We start from the raw sequence: 14,479 nt of genomic DNA, 5'->3' as shown, positions 1-14,479 counted from the left end.
ATGTAGGTATACCGAAAAAATAAAGCCTTCGAGAACGGTAAATATCGCAGTGCTGTACAAGTTCACTGATTTTTTTTTCTTTCTCTGTGACCGTTTATTAACCGTATACTAAAAGTGTAATAAACGTCACTAGTAAATCTGCAGGAGTGCGAAGTCAGCTGTCCGACGACTTGTACACTTTTGAAAAAGATTGTGCCTGAGCACACGGAAACATCGCTGCGAGCGTGCCACTTCGATCACGTGCTCTATCCTTAAGGCACTTATGACAGCTGCACAATGAAAAAATCCTCATTTTGCCTTCCTTTATTGCGCGATCTGCTAGTTTTATTGATTTGAATAACAGGTAGAGAGAGAATACTGTAGATGACGCAGTATCAGATTGTGTGTCGAGGTTATAGGAACGTCACATGTGTACAGTAGGTGAACTCTGCACACAACAAAGACAAGTTGATGCCGTAAATGAGCGAGGCATCTGACCTGCGATCGACTTGAATAGCATAATAGTGCCAAAGATAACGATTGTGACTATCATGGTCCCGCGCATACCACAGACATGTTTGAACAGTGTTGGCCAGTTGGAAGCAACTTTTATTAAAGGCGGTCACTCCGAAGGCATAAAAAATGCATTCATTTCCACCTAGTGCCGAGCTCTGGTCTCTCAAGGGCATCAGGATGAACACTCAAGTCAGGGTACGTGAGCAGCGTGACCACGACGGGCACACCCACGATGTAACTGGTGCCCAGACTTCAAGAATGATTGTTTCCGAAGCGATGATGGTCACAAAGAAAGCAGTGAGCATTCGTTTGACGAGAAATTCTCGTGCAGCCGTAGACAGGAAGTGTTAGGAGAGCTTGCTCGTCTGATAAATGCAGATGTTAGCTGCCAGTGACATTCAACTGAAGAAAATGCCAGCACAACTCATCAAGACAAAAGCAGTCTAAACACTTGAGAAAATATCACGAATATAATAAGTGTTGCCACTGCTGGAGATCTTCGGTCTCAGCAGAGACAGCACTTCTTTACAACACAAAGATTGAAAAAAAAAAACGTCATTGATGTAGTGTCTATACAACAGCAACTTCTGTTAAGTATCCTTCGAGAGCAGTATGCAATGTCTGTTCTGAAGCCAGTACTTCATAATTACGTTCAGTTAATTATACACACGCCAGGAGTCACTGGCTAAAGAGATTAACAATGAAATTGACAAAAAGAAGGCACGCAAGAATAATGACAGGACATGATGCCCGGGACGAACAATACCGTTCTCAGACTTCCATGCTGCGTCAATTATCACCGCGGAAATAGGTAACATTCATACATCATTACTGCACAGCACTTCGGTGTCCTGACGTGGCGACGGGTGAAACATCGCCTCACGAAGCATACAACCTCACGAGCAGTTTATAGCGCCGAACATAGCCCTAAACCTGCGCGAGACACTTCAAATGCATAGGTCCGGTAAATAGCCACATGATTACGCTCGAATCACGTCTGTTCACCTTGGCAAAGTGCGTCGGTCGCGTTATCACAATTTCAGAGATGAAATGGCGCGAGGAGCAGGTCTTTATATAGTGTGGTGATATAATAATAAACAAAATTGTATGGTTTTAATGCCATAATCCACCTTCGGAGTGGAAGGTAAGAAGTACAGGAGAATATGAAGGAGAGCCACAAAATTTCACGATCCTCGGCTCGGCACAAAGAAAGCCGCACATTTCTTCTGTATACGACAACAAAGCGACGTGCTTAATCAATTAGTGCATGCATTTCTGAAGAGCGGCATCGCTGAAAGCTTACAATGAAGGAATCGTCACTTACGGAAAATTTCGTCTTGATGAGGTTTCGCTCCACTTGCAACGGAGAAATTCACTGAAGCAGGCATTTGGAAAATCGAGTGAAACACGGGCGTGGCACAGCGCCATCTGACTGTTACGCGTTGTTAAGTAGCCTGCCGACTCAGCTGCCGGAACAAACACAGCGTAGCCTACGTGTTACGAAAGGGGAGCGAGCAAAACAACGGAAGTAACGAGCGTTTTGCGATCTTCCATAAAAAAAGCCACACGTCTGTAACTGCGACCTGTTATAGCGAAATGTCGGCTATGACATAAAACATTTTCCCGCTGTCCTCGGATGGCGTTTCGTTGTAACTGATGCTCATAACGGCAAGGCAGTGGTCATTGAAATGTCGCATGTACGATGTATGCAAGCAGAGCACCGCACAACAGCCACCCGTGTAAAGTAAGTACACGGAAGTCTCGCAATAACAACATGTGATATGAATGGGGTAGCATGACGACAGCGCAGCGATTCCACTCGACATGCACACAATTCCAAACACCAGCCAGCTGTAACAAAATGTTACATGTAACGTGTAACATGTCTAACGTGTAAAGGAACATGTAACAAAATAATTGTGGACAAAAATATATGCACATGTATCACCAGGCGCTCTCGTAAAGCTGCTCTTTAACGACGTTGCTCTCTAACCCACATGCACCGGTGGTCAGCGCGCCATAAAGCACTCGCGTACAAGTAGTAGTTCTCGATGTCGTTCCGCTGCGCCAGCTGGTATGCTTGCTTGTCTACCACGCGCAGTTACAGCCACGGCAAATTCCAGAAGAGAAGAAATACCCGGCCTCGTCCGCGCCTGCGAGAGGGGCGACCAGATGACGTCACACGAAGGAAAGCGCGAGGATGCATGAAGGAAGCGAATTGATAGCTACCTATCGCGGCACTTTTATTTCAAGACTAACGACGAACCAGATAAATGCAAAGCGCGGCCACAGAAGCTGGGAACCCTGACCCATTCATGAGAAAAATATACTAACGACCACCGCAGCTGCCCACACATTGCTCATGAGAAAGGCACTCATGAGTGAGGAGTAGAAAGCGGAGTTGCAGACACTTTTGACATCGCACGAAGGACAGAAGCAGGCACTGTATAGCTTACAAGACGTTCTGCTGCTTCAGTGCAAACCATCAGTTCTCAGTTCTTGTGTCAAGTCTAGTATTAATAACAATTCTGTATGCAGTAAAGTGCTGCTTCTGTACACTTCTTAAGAGAGTGGAAATTATCCTAGAAGTAGACAAATGGTGGAGGAGCCGGAATACTTAAAAACAGGAAGTTGCAGTAGCACTTTAACGCAAAGCAGCCAATACCTTGGAACCTTAATCTGACAAATATCGAACCGAGTCTTGTATCTATGTGCTCAGTTATCACGGGAATCTTCGTGAAGTGGACGAACTCATCCGAGACAACACAATGCCTGAAACAACGACGTCACAGAGGACCAATGTCTTTCGACGTCTCCAGGACTTTTCAGTTATCTAGGACGCGTTGCTAGAGTACGACAGGGCAGGGACGCTTTTCGAAGGGAGCGCGCCGTACAATTTTTTTTATGTTTGTGTTGTATGTGTCATTATGACTGCGCACAGTTGCGGCGCCTAGGAGGACATAATAGTGTGTGTAAACGCGACTGAACGAGGACGTAGAAACAAAACATACACAGAGACAGCGCTACACACTGTTGTAGCGTTTACACACACTATCATGGATTCAAACCAACTAGCCCGCCGACGTGTTTTAGCCTATGAGGAGCATCCAGGCTCCTTTTCATGCGTAGAAGGCAACACTGAAGGCTAGAGAGGCTTCTCTCCCTGCTTACATTCGCGACCAAAAAATTCAAAGTAAATTTCGAGGAGTTTTGATTGAAAGCGCTGTATGTCAGAAGTTTCTTGGCGTTGTTAAAACAGAACGGCTTTGAATTGTTCCTTTCATATCAATAAACTTCGTAACGATATTTCACGAGCAGTTGATATAATTGGTAAAACCAGTTATTTCTTGCCACTTTGGTAAGCAGTGCAGCTTTACTATACGTTAGTGTACTCGCCTATCTATTACTTTCTGCTAATTTGGGGCCACAACGTCCAAAATCAATAAAAAATGTATTCATAGACTGCAAAAAAAAAAAATAGTGCTACGCATAATCGAAGACGTTCTAAGACGAATGAATTCTGCCCCAATATCGCCAACATCATAAGTTTTGAAATTATTTTCTACAAAAAAAAATAATTACCCCACTCACTTATGATCAAACTAAATGGAACACGGAAGCATTCCATGACGCTTTTTCGGAAACCACATACCTAAGGTTTTAGACGCCCTAGCTATTAAAGCGACAAAATACGGACAAATTACGGCAGGTAAAAATTGACGCACATGATTCCTCAGCTTTCGAACAGACATTCTGTAGTTACAGGCATAATGGAAAGAAAGCCGGTCAGTAGCGCTTTAGAAAAAGAAGATGCATACTTATGTACTCGCGCTTCAGATGTGAATTTATTATTATTATGTGATCTGTTTTCGGTTCCGGGACGGTTTTGCTCATATCGGTGCTATGCCCGACGGCGCACACAAGTGTTGTAATATTTCTATTGCATAGTCTGCTTTCAATTGTGCTTTTTTTTTCAAGTGTGGGTCAAAGGTCTCGTAATTTTGTTTGCACGAGAAGTTTGTGAAGCGTTGTCTACGGTGTGCTTTGTTTTTCCTCGCAGGAGTAAAATTTTATGCGTGGTTCTCTCATTTCCATATCATCGAAGAATGCAATAATTCAATGGGATGAACGTGCGTAATTTGGTTATTAAAGCAGGGTTTGGTGCTCTGTCAGGCATATACCGTATTTACTCATATAAGACCCGCCCATTTCTATGCGGCATCTATACCGGGTGCGGGCCCTACACGGGGCTGGTTTATGGCTGCTCACTGAAGCCGAACTGCGGTCAGGCTGCAATGCAAATAAATGAAACCAATAGCGGGCGACTACGAACACACTGTAAACCAATTTGCACACTTACGGGTGCTTTCTGTCGATAACTCAAGCTTTTACACCCTTTGTGGGTGTAAGGAAGCGAGTTATAGACCGATCTGCACCCTTAAGGACACCTAAGGGTGTACAACGGCTTATACGGCATTTACAGTCGGCAACCAATTTTTCGGACAGTGAGTAGTGCCATCTTGTAACGGCTTTTGGGAATTTGGCGGTAAGCAGCGATGCACGTGACGTTTAGTGAATTTTAGTGAAAGCTTAGTTTCCAAATTTTCCCATTCCAAAGTGGGGGTGCGGGCCTTACACGAGTGAATGCGGTAGCTGCCTCTTTTCCACCCCTTCGCATACAAACGCTGTGTATAAGTTGTGTCTGTCTAAATGAACAAATAAAGTAAAATTGAATGCCGTCAGAATATTGCGTCAGATATTAAAGAAATATACAGGTATCTGTCATGTAATTCGACATAACATTGTCTCGTACTTCTGTGTCGCAAAATGTAACGCGATTATTGCATGGAACGTGTTGCAAATCTGTACCTATTTGCCAACGAACGAGCATAGGGAAGCCTTTTTGCGACCCGCGGCCACAGCGCATCGCTTCCACTCACGAGCAAAACATAGTGCGTCGCATACTGGAAGCACAAACAACACGGATGCAACCTTACGTCCACCAGTCGTATACATCGTCGCAGAACTGCACTGCGAAACACGCGGAGTGAGACTGCACTACTTGCGTAGTAGCTTCGCCAGCATTGCCTGGCCACGTATGAAAAGGAACATGTGTGGTGCAGCTCGGAGAGGAAAATGATTCACATTGTTCGTCGGCGTGTGCACTGCGCAAACATCCGCGAGGGACGTATCTGTCATTCGCCGCGCGATATTTTTCCGGCAATACCATTTTTTTTTTTTCAATTCGACAGAAAATCTTTCTCTCACTGCGCGATGTAAGTGATAATCTTGCTTTCAGCCACATATTTCGCGGGGCATGCGGATTTCGCCTCGGATGGAAAAAAGTTCCGCTCGTCGCTCGCTATCGTTGCACACGCGACTGCGGAAGAGCACCTTACCACTCGTGCGCCCACCCTTCCCATCGAGCAACGCCGACACTAGCGCTGGCTGCGGCTGGCTAATACCGAAACACGGTATTGGCGAGACAACCTGCAAATGCTCGTTGCGCCACAGACAAGCTGCGGCAGGCTCGAGCCTCACTGTGCAGGCCACAGCGCCTGCGGTATGACCGTGCGCAGCCGTATGCGTTCGTAGGGCGGAAGGTCGCGATAGAATCGCAACCCGGTGAGCAGCTCGACGTCGCCGACGGTGGCCGAGTGCTGCAGCAGGTACTGCGGCCACGGCTGGCAGTTCTCGGGGCGCAGCAGGTGCGGCAGCAGGAAGGCGGCCGCGTCCAGCCGCTCGGCGGGACACCGGTCCACCGGGACCCCCTCGGACAGGCAGCGCGTCACCACGCAGAACACGTGCGTCGGCACCGGCGGAACGCCGTCCGCGGCCCTGCACGGCAATGAGGAGATGTTGAGCGTGCACTCGCGTACGGGCGCGCACACCGGAATAACCTAAGGCTCGTCTACCCGGGAACAGCGACGCCGGTGGCGACACGTCACACCATGTGCGACCCTGGGAAGGTTCGTGCGTTGCGCGACTGTGTCGTCCCGACTGGTGGCCTTTGAAAAAGGCTGACGCCACCACAGAGAGGAAAATGATCGCCGTAATCGTCGGCATCACCAATGCAATCATTATATCCACAGCTAGACGAAGACCTCTCCCACCCATCTCCAGTGACCACTCCACATGCATTCTGTGCCTGAAAATAGCCTGTACTCCTTCCTGTCACCCAATCCTCTGCCGCCTGCATTAACGTTTTCTTGGCAACCATACCGTTCCTGTGATACAACACTAGCTATCTACTCTATGCAAAACGTGAACTTGCTAACTTTATGTATTCCTCTTTATCTCAACTGAAATATTAACTATATCCCGCGTTCGCTCTCTAATACACGCTGCCGTCTTTCTGTAACGTCACACCTATCATTTTCTGCTCCTTTGCTCGTTATGCCTTCCTCGACCTCGCAAACGTATTTTTAATTTTTCGAGTTATGACCCCACAGGGTGGAACGCGCAGATTGCACACTTTTCCCTTCACACATACTGGGTAACAATCGTGGCGCACGTGGGAGTGCCATTGCCGGTGCACCTTCACTGCCCGGCTATAAGCCGTCCGCAGCAGCACCGTGCAGGCAACTCGTTGTGCGGTCGAATCCTTAAAGCTATGCGGAACGCCAGCGCGGTCGATTAAAGGCCGCTGCTCGAATCCTTAAAGCGAGAAATGCTCGCGCCGAGCGCTCCGAACCTGAGCCTGTGCAGTGGCGGCCTGCGTCCGTTCCCGTCCAGGTCGAAGGCCGGCCCGGTGACCAGGTGCAGCGAGCCGTGGCGCGCCTCCCAGAGCTGCACCAGGCGCAGCAGCTCGCGCCGCACGCCCGCCGAGTGGTTGTGGTAGAAGGGCAGCGCGTTCGAGTGCAGCCACACCGCCGACTGCTCGGCGCGGGACGAGGCCAGCTCTGCGGCGACAGAGCGCGCGTGCTCAGAGTGCACCGTACACATGTGTGGCAGAAATCTGGACACTTAATAGAAAGCCTAGAGTTTTCTTTTTTTCTGTGGAATATGTATTGTCTATTTATAGCGTGTAATCTTCTAGCATTCACACACAAACACACACATACGCTGTTGGACGCCGTGGAAGCTGTTTATACCTTAGATACACCCTTTCACCCCCAAAGACAAATTTTCAAAAAGGTGTACGGAACTATACAGAAAACATATGTGGTTTCTCTACTGAAAGGTGTTGAAGTAAAAGGAAATTTGATGTAAATTCAACGGAATGTAAGAATTCTTGCATGGAGAGGCTATGTGGTCTACAAAATCCAGAGACTGACTCAATTGATTTTTACAAAAGTACACCCTAAACATAAAGGGAGTATTAGCAGCTCCCTTATGGCAGGCTCGGACTTAAAGATCCTCCATAAACGCTTCCGCCCGACCACGAAAAAAGCGGTGGCATGGAGGGGCTTTGGCAGGGCCAGCTGCTTGCTTCCGGTTTTTACTCCCAATATCGAGAGTTACCGTAGTTTCACCACCTGAGCGACCTCGCCATATGAACTACGTTCTCTTTGATTGGGCACAAGTAGAGTAAGCGTGAATGAACCGCTCTGGAAAATATGGGACAAATATTTACTCCCTCAAACAGGACGGGAATAATTACGAAAGCGGCGCTGACCGCCTCTCCAAGTGCGCCGAGGGAACGCCAGATCGTACACGTTTCGGAAACAGGAACAACTTTTCTAAAGACGTTGTAGGACGCGCGTAGTTAACCGTGGCAGTCTGTGCAGTACGTCAAGAAGTGGGAAAGTGGGTCACGCGTCTCCATAAGTTGCATTATGCTAAAGAGAGGCTCATCGCACACTCGGATACGTAAGACACTCCGGTGCGTGTAAGGTCTGAACTGCACTCTTGTGGTCTGAGACGCCGAGTTGTTGCAACTGATTGATTGATTGATTGATTGATTGATTGATTGATTGATTGATTGATTGATTGATTGATTGATTGATAATCCGGACTGCGGACCACCCGTTTAGACTTTTGGCGCTGGCAATTATAGGGTAGAAGCATAAACGATACGTACCTGGCGGGAAGAGTGGTTCCTTGGTTAAAGACCTCGTGGCCAGGGCCTCGTAATCGTGGCAGCTGAGGTCGGCACCCTTAAGTCGTGCGTCACGCTCCCAGCAAGCGTTGGCGATGGCGTGCTCGTGCTGCAGCGATGTCACATCTGTATACGCACGTGGCGCATACTCGGTGGAACGCAGGCGCCGTCGGTAACGACGTCTGGGCATTATCCCCAAGTCGTATATACCACGGGGAAGGCGGGAGATGGAAATTCAAGACGATGAGCAAAACGAGAACAAGCTGAAAGCAGAAGCCAACGTTTCGACAAGTCCACTTGTCGAAACTTCCTGTTTTCCCCTTGTTCTCGTTTTCCTAACCGTACTCAGGCCACGTAGTCCAGGTGCGAATAATTATTGGTGCCTGGTTAGTGGTACCGTGCAGGTCTAACCACGCGAACGTCCCAAACGTGCGCTTTCGTGAGGCACATATTCCACCGCCGTGACCGAGAGGCTATGAAATTCTGCCATAGAAAAATATCATTTTATTACTCTAAGGTTCAGCTGCTTAACTCAAGGTCGCGGATCCGATTCCTGATCATGATGGCGGATTCTGATGGGAGGCGGAATGCAAAACGCTCGTGCGCTTTCGTGTGAACCTCAAAGAACCTTAGCTGGTCAAAATTAAACAACCGCCATGCGCTATAGCGTCTATGCGCTGTGTTAGCTCGCATACCGCAGCTGCACAAAGCCACGAGAGCGCGGCTGTGGTTTCCGAAGTCAACCGGACTGGCTGACTGTCTCTGAGGCAGTGATGAACATCCCAATTCGTCTGCGTAGAAAGCGTGCCTCAGGTCGCCCTCTCTGCTCCTCTTTATTATTTTCGGCCTTTTCCCCTTTCCCCAGTGTGGGGTAGCCAATTAGGCTTCGTTCTGGTTCATCATATACTGCTTTTTTTATTCCTCTGTATGTCTTTCTATCGGGTCCTTATAAACCTCCAAACCAACATGGATCATCCCTTGGCAGCAAGACAAAACACCACGTGCAGGACCAGCTGATTTAGTGTAATGTATACAACTAACTTGCAGCTATGTACCAGGAACCCGTGAGGTCTGCAAGACGCCGCAACAGGTGTCCGACCCTTTGGAGTGTAGGTCACAAAATTGATTATATGCATACTATAGGCTGTGGGCGACTTCCCAGCAAGGTACGCGACCGTATACTAGTTGGTGTTGATCCACGATTTTTGACAGCACGAACGTAGACTAAGCACAGCGACAGACGGAGACACGTCACCTCTTTCGCCGTCCTTTGTCTACAGTTACGCTGCTAAACATCACGGATCTTCCAGTAATGTCCAATGAATGACTCATGCGGTAGTCACGGCCTCCAGGATTGTCGATCCGGGCAGGGGAGAGAGCGATGCTGACCTTATTGGGAAGCTGGTACGCTAGGTTTGCCGACGGCCTGGCTCAGGTGTCCTTCATGTTACAGAGGGATTAGGTAAGCGCACATGTGCAGCGACAATACGAGAAGAAATAACGGAACGTGCAGCTCCTAAGAGGATCCGAAGCGGAGTGCAGCTCTACGTACATCGCGGCCGTCCTAAAATTGATGGCTTGGCCGCACGGTACACTGCCGTAACAGCCACTCCGCCACCCTCTCGTATAAGAGTCGCGACATGGGGCTGTGTACCTTTCCATCGAGCGTGAAGGCCGTCCAAAGCGGCAGCCTGAGCGCCCCGTCGAAGGCTGTCACGTAGTCCTTGTTGGCAAGCACGCAGGGTGACATCTGGCCGTCCGAACCGGCCTCGGCATCTTCCTGGGAAGGCAGTCCCCAGGGTGTGTGTCGCGGCAAGGCATCTGGTGCTGTCGAAGGGCGCACGGTCTGCGGAGGTAGAAAGATAGGGACTATACGTTAAGTAATAACTGGAGAAACTTCTTACTTATATCTACAGAGCGCTCTAATCATGGCAAAACAACAACAACAACAACAAACGACGCACACACATGCAAGGCAAGAACACACACATGTGCTCCAACATTAGATAACACGCGAACTCGAAGCAGGTTTGCGTAATCACTTAGAAAGCGAAATTGCAGCGCGCAACGCATGCAACGCACCATCATGGTCATCTTTCAGGTGAGAAAAGCGCACTGCAAGATGACTGCAAGGTGACTGAGCTATTAGCGAATCTCCTATAGTGTCCGGGAGGTTAGCGTCGACGTCTGCAGCGTGTTCTACGAGAAACTCCACGTGTTAATCAATTGTGGCCAACGTTATTGTGGCGTGCCAGGCGCAGCGCAGCAGCATCTGCCAATCACGTGACGGCACACCGAAAGAACTCCCAGAGCGAGACAGCGAATCCGACAATCACGTTGCGCAGAAAGGTGTAGGCGACGCCGCGTACGTTTCTTGCCAATATGCCCGTTATTCTCTCATTACGTGCCAGCTCGCCTTGTACAAAATGTAACGCGCAGCGCTACCGTGGTTGGCGTAGTAGGGTGAAGGAACCCCCGTGTATGTTGCGAACAAAGTTCGAAGAACAGGAATGGGGCACCTGCTGCACGTGCGCCTTGACACAAGAAAGAACTGCGTCGTTATGCGTGTAGCAATTGGTGCTCGCCTTGTGTCGGTTTGTCAGTGCATGGCGTGCTTGAAGGCGCGCAGCTCTCGGTTACTGACCGAGACCAATGTTGCTTAGCGTGTTATTCTCTGTATCAAACGTGTTTCCTAAACATTACCTGTCTCTGATAGCGCAACTCCGCCCTTTTATGAGAGATAGCTAAATGAAGAAGCACGTTTTGCTGAATTGTATGACAGTTTGTAATGTACGCAGTTAGCTATTGAAAAGATCTCAGTACCCTTCCTCTCTGTGGAGAAGGACGACCAGCGAAGCTGTGTATGTGGGCCCCTTAATGACGAACTGCACCTCCACCGCAGGTCGGCCCAGCGCTGCACTATCTTTCGGATCGGTCCACGTACGGGGAGTGCTTAACCCCTGCTTCACCTTAGCCGCGCGCCGGCCCGGCATTGCACTATCTCCGGTATCGGCCCACGTATGGGGAGTGTTTTGCTTACAACGACACGAAAATTTCCTTGGACGGTAGAGGTATACAGCTTCGCTGTAAAAGTCTCTCTACATAACTTTAAGTCAATTAACAGCATATCTACAACCGCGGAGTGTAATTCAGGCAGCAATGAAGGCCTGCCCATAGAACACGTTTAGTTTCCGTGTATCCGTCCCCGAAACGGGCAGTGATATTCACTCGGCGTTCGATACTTTAGTTTCCTAAAAGCGACCTGCGGAACAATGATATAAACTTAAGCTGGGTCGCCTACCTTAATAGTATTCTCCGTCTCGCACATGAAAAGAGCATTCGACGATTTGAAGACAAAGTTGACAGTATCGCAAGGCTTAATCAAAATCCCTTAGACACTTTAGAAGGTGGCACTGTAATATAGTTAATGCCTTCGCATTTGCAGCTACGGTGCCCAACCACCCCGAATTCAGTGGGATAGTTCCGATTTTTAGTAAAAGTCCCAAGTCACGACTTGACTCAATCGGGATGGCCAAATGTCCCGACCTTTCTTACTTTTCTGCTGAATAAAAATAAAAAAACCCTTTATAATGTCTAACAGCTCCGTTGCGCATTCTTCTTCTTTGTTGTCTGTTGCATTGAAAAAAAAAACGTAAATGTAGTTTAGTTTTTCTCGTCGTTCTAGTTTCGTTGTACGCTCTAACGGCTCACAGCCTCATCTGTATTAGTAACCGTGTTAACCAGGTAACTCTACAGCGTCTGAACGGCGATATACTAACAAAAATGTGCACAACCTTGTTGCACGTGCGGACTGGCGGCTCCTGGCAGTGCCGTGGTCAGTCGTGCAACCGCCCTCTCGTCCCGACTTAGTCCTCTCGAGAGTTGGCAATTCCATGTATACTTGCAGCACCTCAGTCTTGCTCGAGGACAGCGTCCGGACATTCACTGGGATTCGCCCCCTTCGACACGTGCTCGTCAGGACACTTGTGAACACACATCAGTGCACCGAGGCTCGCCCTGCCCCGCGGACAAGCAAAGCCAAAACCGGTGCATCGGGCGTCGCACATTCATCAGCGTACCGACACTATCGCAGATGCTTGTCCCGGCTTTATAATTACCGCACGCGGATAATGACGCCGACGGTCAGAAGTAAAGCGCCTATAATTACAACCTACCTTGCTACGGAATCACGGTGCGCGAAACCGCACGGCTTTAAATCTGGGCGCCGCTGTGTCAACAACCTCACTGCAGGTGCATGCTTCGCGGACTACGCACAAATTATTGAATTACCCGGCTTTCCACCTGTATATTCAGCTGCATGCTATCCGCTCCATGAGTAGGGATGACTAAAATATTCGCTGTTCATGTATACACGTCATTGTATTCAAGATGTTGAATGGTGTGTTGGAAATCGCTCGATGTGAAGCTGACCTAAGTAAAGACGCAAATACCATGAAAAGGTACGTTTGTTAGACATCATGAAATTCTCACTTCATCGATATGGTTCGAGGTTAGTTCAGATGTTGCAGTCTGCGTTCTGGTAAATTGAGGTCATTTACGGTGTAGACAAAAGGAAAATATTAGACATCTGTATGTAACATAAGCCAAATCGTACTTATCTTGCAATAAATATTACAATGTTGGCGGTAGAGTTTAGAGGCCACATGGCTAGAGTTTCATATACATTCCGTCAACCTTAAATTTCTAGGTTTCTGTCGTTCAAGTTGTCCAGTGCTTTTTTTTTTTATTTAAGATCAATTCTTGTACGTGCTATACCTAAAATAAGATCTAGCTGCCATTTCGCCTTGCTGGCTGTCGGAATCGCCTGCCTGACAACTAAGCAGGTGAGTCTGGATAATAAAATAGGGCGTAATTTTAACCTTGGGGCGGCAAAGAGCGCTTTCTGTGCCAGTAAGCTGACAGCTCGTTCCGCGTAGCCGCCACTCTTTAAGGTGCCGGGCTGCGCTATCAGAATTTATTGAGCGCTTGCATGTGGAGCCGGTCCCAACCCAGGGGTGTGCTTCCATCTCTTTTGCAACTAGCTTCGAAGAACAACTTGTGCAGATTCGTTCAAAAGTTATAAGCCATGAACCCTTCTAAGTACGCGCAGTTCAATCTCGCTTGAAAACTGGTAAAACGACGTTCCAGAATTTTTACCGGGCACAAGCTCAATGCAGGACAAGTTTTTTTTTTTTTCTCGGAAATTTTGACTGGCGCAGACACGCGACCGTAATTTTCCGAGGGTGTAACACCGCCACCACAGCGCGTGTAGAAAGACATCCGATATCGCACAAAATAAATGGCCGCTAAATTACAAACAAAATGGCACGGAGAGAGTGAGAGCTGAAACGCACATGGCAAGAAATTAGCGTCGCAGTCTTCGTGTATAACGTGCACGATTAACCTGCTGCTCGCATAAAGCATATTTCAATACATATCTTAGCACATAAACACATGTTAACGTACACTTAAACACAGACATTATTAAACATTATTAAACATTATTACTAGAACACATAAGGTTACGGGTAGAGGTACATAAACAGGCTAATTACAAAGTGCAGAAATATATTCAAGATGGCGATAGTCTATCCTCACCATGACCATGTCGTAATGCTCGTAGTACCATGAAAATAGTATACATAATGGATGGAGAGAAAAGCGAGGGAAGGCTGGCAACTGCCACTAAAAAGAAGGAATTAGAAATTAAATATAGTTATGTAAGGGAAGTTTAAAGGGCCACTAAAGGCAAATATTAAGACAAGCTAAAGTAATAGTTTAGTACTCGAAAATCTCTAATGCGTCAATATTATGGCGAACAGAGAGTTAGTAATCGAGAAATTGAGGTAAATGCAGGACACGATTAGAGACTCCCCCGTGACCTTAAAGTACTTGCCCGATGACGAAGGCACTCCTCATTTAAATCCTGTAGCTAGTACTCAG

The 14,479-nt window shown here is 47.9% G+C and overlaps 1 protein-coding gene across 4 annotated transcripts in view; it reads right to left on the bottom strand.

Moving 5' to 3' along the window:
- Window positions 1–567: 567 nt before the first annotated feature.
- LOC139060760 (ectonucleotide pyrophosphatase/phosphodiesterase family member 3-like) overlaps window positions 568–14,479 on the bottom strand; it is a 73,694-nt gene continuing 59,782 nt past the window's right edge. For all 4 annotated transcript variants that reach the window (XM_070539872.1, XM_070539870.1, XM_070539873.1 and 1 more), the window contains 4 exons: window positions 10,191–10,382; window positions 8,519–8,645; window positions 7,190–7,397; window positions 568–6,333 (listed from right to left, as the gene is read on the bottom strand). In XM_070539872.1, coding sequence (XP_070395973.1) covers window positions 6,033–6,333; window positions 7,190–7,397; window positions 8,519–8,645; window positions 10,191–10,382 — 828 coding nt within the window. In that variant the 3' untranslated portion in view covers window positions 568–6,032. The remainder of the gene's footprint in view (window positions 6,334–7,189; window positions 7,398–8,518; window positions 8,646–10,190; window positions 10,383–14,479) is intronic.

The sequence above is a fragment of the Dermacentor albipictus genome, chromosome 6, assembly GCF_038994185.2.
Source record: "Dermacentor albipictus isolate Rhodes 1998 colony chromosome 6, USDA_Dalb.pri_finalv2, whole genome shotgun sequence".
Taxonomy (NCBI): Eukaryota; Metazoa; Arthropoda; class Arachnida; order Ixodida; family Ixodidae; genus Dermacentor; species Dermacentor albipictus.
The sequence above is the reverse complement of the archived record's forward strand: the minus strand, read 5'-3'. Positions and strand labels throughout refer to the sequence as shown.